General features: G+C 36.6%; 1 protein-coding gene across 1 annotated transcript in view; it reads left to right on the plus strand.

The window, feature by feature from the left end:
• The window catches only part of LOC131145529 (DExH-box ATP-dependent RNA helicase DExH14), a 143,214-nt gene extending 137,306 nt beyond the window's left edge, over window positions 1-5,908 (plus strand). Inside the window, exons 47-49 of the mRNA XM_058094669.1 lie at window positions 4,640-4,798; window positions 4,864-4,995; window positions 5,357-5,908. Of these exons, the coding sequence (XP_057950652.1) occupies window positions 4,640-4,798; window positions 4,864-4,995; window positions 5,357-5,449 (384 nt within the window). The 3' untranslated portion in view covers window positions 5,450-5,908. The remainder of the gene's footprint in view (window positions 1-4,639; window positions 4,799-4,863; window positions 4,996-5,356) is intronic.
• The last annotated feature ends 330 nt before the right edge of the window (window positions 5,909-6,238 follow it).

Below are 6,238 nucleotides of genomic sequence, written 5' to 3' on the forward strand. Positions count from 1 at the left end.
ACCACAAGCCAAGCCACTCAAAAGATAATTGCTGGGAAATACATGGGAAGCCCGCAAATTGGAAGCCGAGACAGAATCCCAAAAATTGTGGCTACTAAGCTGCTATTGATAACCCAGCCGAGAAACCACTAAGGTAAGAAAAATAACAATTCCACTTCAAGTGGAGCATTCAGTCCAGAACAGTTGGAGCAACTCTATAAAATGTTCTCTACCATTCAAGCATCGAGTCAGTCTTCTACACGTATTCCTTCTAGTTATTTAGCCCACTAAGGTAATTTTTTGATAGCCTTAAATACCATGTCTCATTAAAAATCACCATGGACAATTGATTCTGGTGCCTCTGATCATATGACCGATTCCTATCTTCTGTTCTCATCGTCGTATTCACCTTGTGTTGGAAATTTGAAAGTTAAAATTGCAAATGGATCATTGTCATCTGTTGCAGGCAAAGGAGTATTCGAATCTCTTACTATAACTCTAGAATCTGTCCTACACGTCCCTAGGCTGTCTTGCAATTTGTTATCCATTAGCTAGTTGACAAAATATTCCAATTGCTCCGCTAAATTCTTTTCCTCTCACTGTGTTTTCTAGGACCTATCATCAGGAAAGACGATTGGCAGTGCTAAGGAGTGTGAGGGGCTCTACTACTTTGAGGAAGCGAATATGAGTGAACAATGTCAAACTGCAATTTGTGATTCTGCATCTGTTTTTAAGGATAGTGAAATTTTGTTATGGCATTCTAGGATGGGTCATCCAAATTTTCAATACTTGAGACGTTTATTTCCTTCCACTTGTTAAAATAAAACGTTTTCTGATTTTCAACGTGAGATTTGTGAACTTGCAAAACACCAACGTAATTCCTTTCCAAAATCCACATACCAACCATTCAAACCTTTTACTATGATTCACAGTGATTTATGGGGGCCCTCACGCTCTCTTAATTGCACTCACACGAAATGATTTGTTACTTTTATTGATGATCACACTCGTATTTGTTGGGTTTACCTATTGAAAGATAAAACTGAAGTCCGTTCTATTTTTATCAATTTTTACTCCATGATTCAAACACAATTCCAAACTCACATTCAAATCTTGCGTACTGATAATGGTACAGAATATTTCAATAATATCTTGAGAAATTATCTTCAAGAAAATGGAATCATCCATCAAAGTTCCTGTGTGGATACCCCTCAACAAAATGGGGTTTCCGAACGCAAAAATAGGCATATTCTTGAAGCAGCTCGGGCATTGATGTTCACTAAAAATATGAAAAAATATTTTTGGGGTGATGCCATTTTAACAATTGCATATCTCATCAATAGAATGCATAGTTGGGTTCATTCTTTTGCCACTCCTCTCCAAAAATTTCAAGAATGTTTTCCCAACTCTCGGCTCAACTCCAATCTCTCCCTAAAAATTTTTGGATGTACTGCATTTGTACATATTCATGTTCACAATAGGGATAAATTGGAACCTCGTGTTACTCTCCTGCTCCGAAAGGCTACAAATGTTATGATCATATCCCAAAAAAATTGTTTGTTAGCCTTAATGTCACATTCTTTGAAATCACTCCTTACTTCCAAAAGCCCTCTCTTTAGGGGGAGAATTGGAGGGAAGATTGGTTCTTTGATTTCTCTATTGATGAATTTGTGCCATACATTGAGTCTGTCAACACCATTACACCATTCCCTGATCGGTCATGTACAAAAGACCACTTAAACTCAGGGGGAGATGTAGAAAAACAAAATAACAAAAAGATACTTGTTTACTCAAGGAAGCCAAAATCAAAGAATAGGGAGAATCTCATACCTGAGGCACCAAGAGAGTTAGAACTGGTGATAGCTTTGAGCAACCATGAGTCCACGCCCAATCCCGATCAGGTAATAAATCCAAATGGCCATGAACTTCCTTCTGACAAGTCTACTTATGATGACATCAATTTACCCATTGCTCTTAGAAAACAAATTAGGTCATGTACTCTCCATTCCTGGTCAAAATACATGTCTTGTAAAATTCTGTCTACAGGGTATCGTGTTTTTACCTCTAATCTTGACAAGATAAAATTTCCAAAGAATATCCAGGAAGCCTTGGAGATTCCTAAATGAAGGGAAGCCGTCATTGAGGAAATGCGGGCCCTGAAAAAGAATGGAACTTGGGATGTTATGAATTTACCAAGAGGGAAGAAGTCATAGGCTGCAAATGGGTCTTCATGGTGAAATATAGAGCTGATGGGACAGTTGAACGGTATAAAGTCCATCTTGTTGCAAAAGGGTTTACACAGACTTATGGCATTGATTACACAGAGACATTTGCAATGATGGCAAAATTGAATACGGTTTAGGTTCTCCTGTCCTTGTCAGCCAACTTGGATTGGTCACTTCACCAACTTGACATTAAGAATGCATTTCTAAATGGCGAGTTAGAGGAATAAGTCTACATGACGATACCACCAGGTTTTAATAAAAAAAGGTGAAAAAAACAAAGTATGTAAACTCAAGAAGTCCCTGTATGGACTCAAGCAATCTCCTAAAGCATGGTTCAACAAATTTGCGAAGGTGATAAAGAACCAAGGATATCGACAAAGGCAATTCAATCACACTATGTTTTTCCAACAGTTTGAAAGTGGGAAGAAAAAAATTCTAATAATGTATGTTGATAATATAATCCTAACTGGAGATGATACAGTGGAGATGGAAAAATTGAAGAAAGTCCTAGCTGTTGAGTTTGAAGTTAAAAACTTGGGACAAATGCGGTACTTCTTGGGAATGGAAGTTGCTAGATCAAAAAAGGGTATCAATATCTCTCAGCAAAAGTATATATGTGATTTCCTAATCGAAATTGGCATGTTTGGATGCAAACCTAGTGAAACCCCCATTGAAGCAGTAAAGAGAGTTGAAGACTCTGGAATATTGGTTGAAAAGGAGAGGTATTAGAGATTGTTTGGTAAACTAATCTATCAATCACATACTAGCCCACATCGCATTTGCAGTAAGTATGGTAAACCAACACATGCATTCACCGAAGAAGACTCACCTAGAGGTTGTGTACAAGATTCTCAGGTATCTCAAGAGTTCTCCGGGCAAAGGACTCTTCTTCAAGAAGTGTGAAAACAAGGAAGTAGAAGTTTTCACATATGCTGATTGGGCAGGACCAACAGAAGATAGAAGGTCTACACTGGATATTGCACCTTTGTATGGGGTTGGTGACTTGGAGGAGTGAAAAATAGAATGTAGTGGCTCGAAGTAGTGCTGAAACCGAGTTCAGGACAGTTGCACAAGGGATATGTGAAGGATTGTGGTTATGGAAACTTTTGGAAGAACTACAGATCACGGTGAAATTCCCCATCAAACTCTACTATGATAACAAAGCAATCATTAGTATCTCTTTCAATCTAGTTCAACATGATAGGACTAAGCATGTAGAAGTGGACCAACACTTTATCAAAGAAAAGGTTGAAGAATGAACCATTTGTATGACTTATGTTCCTACCAAGGAACAAACAGTAGACATCTTTACCAAGGGGTTAGCCCGACAGAGTTTTGATGATTTCATTTGCAAGGTGGATATGATCAATATCTATGATCCAACTTGAAGGGGAGTGTAGAAATCCCAAGTGTCTTGGAGTGATTTAGGGGATATTTATGTAGAGCATTGTCTATTATTAAGAGAGATTATTTTAGGAGATTGTTTCCATCTTTAGCATACCCAATTGTATTATAATTATAATGTATCAGCTTGTGCATTTTATTCAATTCAAGAAATACAGAAAACCTATTCTGATTTCAATCACACGTGACTCTTGACAAATTCAGTCGAATTAATCCCTATATCCCACTTATTTATATACAGTTAACAGAGAATTAATTATAAAAGGGAAAAGAGTATGGGTTGGATCCTTTGTTTTACTGTTTCCTTCTCATGCTCTGACCTTTATTTTTCTCTAAAGGTAGACCAATTGGTAGGAGGCTTATGTTAAATTTGAGATAATCCCATATTAAAACAGCTACTCTTGCCAAATAATTTTGTTAGGCCTTCAATTAATTCTCTCCTCTAATTTCCAACTACACATGTATGCTCCAACTTCTCTGAAATGTAACCACTCTAATTATCAGGGCCATTAGGACCCCTCTCCTCAACCCAAAACCTTCTCCTTGTCGACTTCAATTGGACCACCCTTCTGAATGAGCCCCAACTTAATGCCCCTAGCTCAGCATGTTTCGAGTTCATTGAAGTGTTCCTGTGGAAACTTCTCAAGTACAATAGACCTGCTGACTTTATTTGCTTTTTTTGTTTGAATGATATTTTTCCTGGGTATTAGGCAAGGGAATTCCTGAGTTGATTTTATCAAATTTAGATTAATGCCCACATAGGTTCTACCTAGTTCACTGAAATGTTTGTTTCTGTGTAACCTGGCTGAAATACCTTCCAATTTTAGATGTGAATGTGGAGAGTGGATATATAAATTTTTTTTCATAAAGACATGCTAAGTACATGATTTCACTCAGATTTAGCAATTATATGGAAGTGCTCACTTGTCTTCCTGCGTGATAATTGAGCAATATTACTGGTTTTAACTGGGTCTTGCATGTTTTACTCCTTTTAAAAGATTTTACCCAATTCCAATATTTTTTTTTTTTAGGATTTACAGCATTTTCCTCGTGTTCAAGTGAGATTAAAGCTTCAAAGGAAGGACAGAAAGGACAGCAGTGATGGGAAGTTGCTTACACTAAACATTAGATTGGAGAAGACAAAATCACGGCAAAAAACATCAAGAGCTTTTGCACCTCGATTCCCTAAGGTAAAAAATTCAACTTAATATAGTTCCATGGTTTAGAGTACAAGTTTTATCTTCGTTCTTTACAGGTAAAAGATGAAGCATGGTGGTTGGTTCTTGGCAACACCTTTACCTCTGAACTGTATGCTCTGAAGAGAGTTTCATTCTCTGATCACTTAGTCACCAACATGGAATTACCATCAACCTCAACCACTCTCAAGGTTAATAATCACACTCACTTTAACCCATTTCGATTTTGCTTATAATTATGGATTACCTACATTGTAAATTTCTGCATCTGTTCATCTACGTGGGCCTTTTTTAAGAAGAGAGAACTCTGCTGAAGAAAGCAAGTCACTGAAATAGGGTAATCATCATAGGAATTTTTTCTTGCTTGGAAGAATTTTAACATTTATTATAGAGTGACTTGAGTGGTCATACTATGTTTATATCAACTTAGGTTTTATTGCTTTTCTGTAGTAACATGCTAGGGATGGTTTTGAATTTTTTTTTTGCAGCTTTAGAAAACTTGAATTTTTCCTCCCTTTTCATCCTTAATTGTATATGCATTCAATTGTCCAGGGGACGAAGCTAATCTTAGTTTCAGATTGTTATATCGGGTTTGAGCAAGAGTACTCTATTGAAGAGCTTGATTTGCAGCAAACGGAGAAGTAATGTGTAGGAAGTGATCTTGGATTTATTAGTGCGGTTAGCACTCTGTTCAGAAGCGGGAGTGTGCATCTATTTCTCTTTTTGCAAATTTAGTGTTCCTGAATTAATCATGTTTGATCAGTATCCATTATGACTAGATTCAAAACCTTGTGGTCAATTATTTAAGTTTCTGCAAATTTCATCAATCCTCTTTCCTGAATCAATCACGTCCCATTGGACCATGCAAATTCGAAGTTCTGAGATCTGGAGTGAAGATTGTCCTCAAGTGAACGAAGTTTCAGATTTTACTTCCCAAAACAGTGAATTGGTTTTGTCAGCTTCTTCCAAGTGATGATTAATTGTTGTTGCAACTTAAATTTTTTTTGTTTTTTTGCGCCTGCATTTCAATCTACAGGTCACTGATGAATATCAATGCAAGTCATTTCAGCAAAAATGATGAGAAAAACGTTTAATCCCCTTCCAGCATACTTGTTAGCCTGCATTTTACTTGAGCTTTTCATTCTTTCTAAAAAAAAAACAAGACTTCTGGGTGAAAATCATAACCGACCTTTTAAGAGTACTCAGGCTGAGGAGAGCTGTATTTAGTCAATAATATATGCAACTGCTTAATGTTTTACATTTATGCTATTGCATTACATTTACTCCACAAATTACATTTGCGGATAAGATTCCTTAGGTTTGAGTTCGGTGATTATTATATCATATTGTATGATGCACGTAAGCATCAAGGTTGAAATTGGAAAAGCATTTTATTCAAGTGAATATTTTAATGTTTTCAACAATTATTTCTTT

The sequence above is a fragment of the Malania oleifera genome, chromosome 13, assembly GCF_029873635.1.
Source record: "Malania oleifera isolate guangnan ecotype guangnan chromosome 13, ASM2987363v1, whole genome shotgun sequence".
NCBI lineage: Eukaryota > Viridiplantae > Streptophyta > Magnoliopsida > Santalales > Ximeniaceae > Malania > Malania oleifera.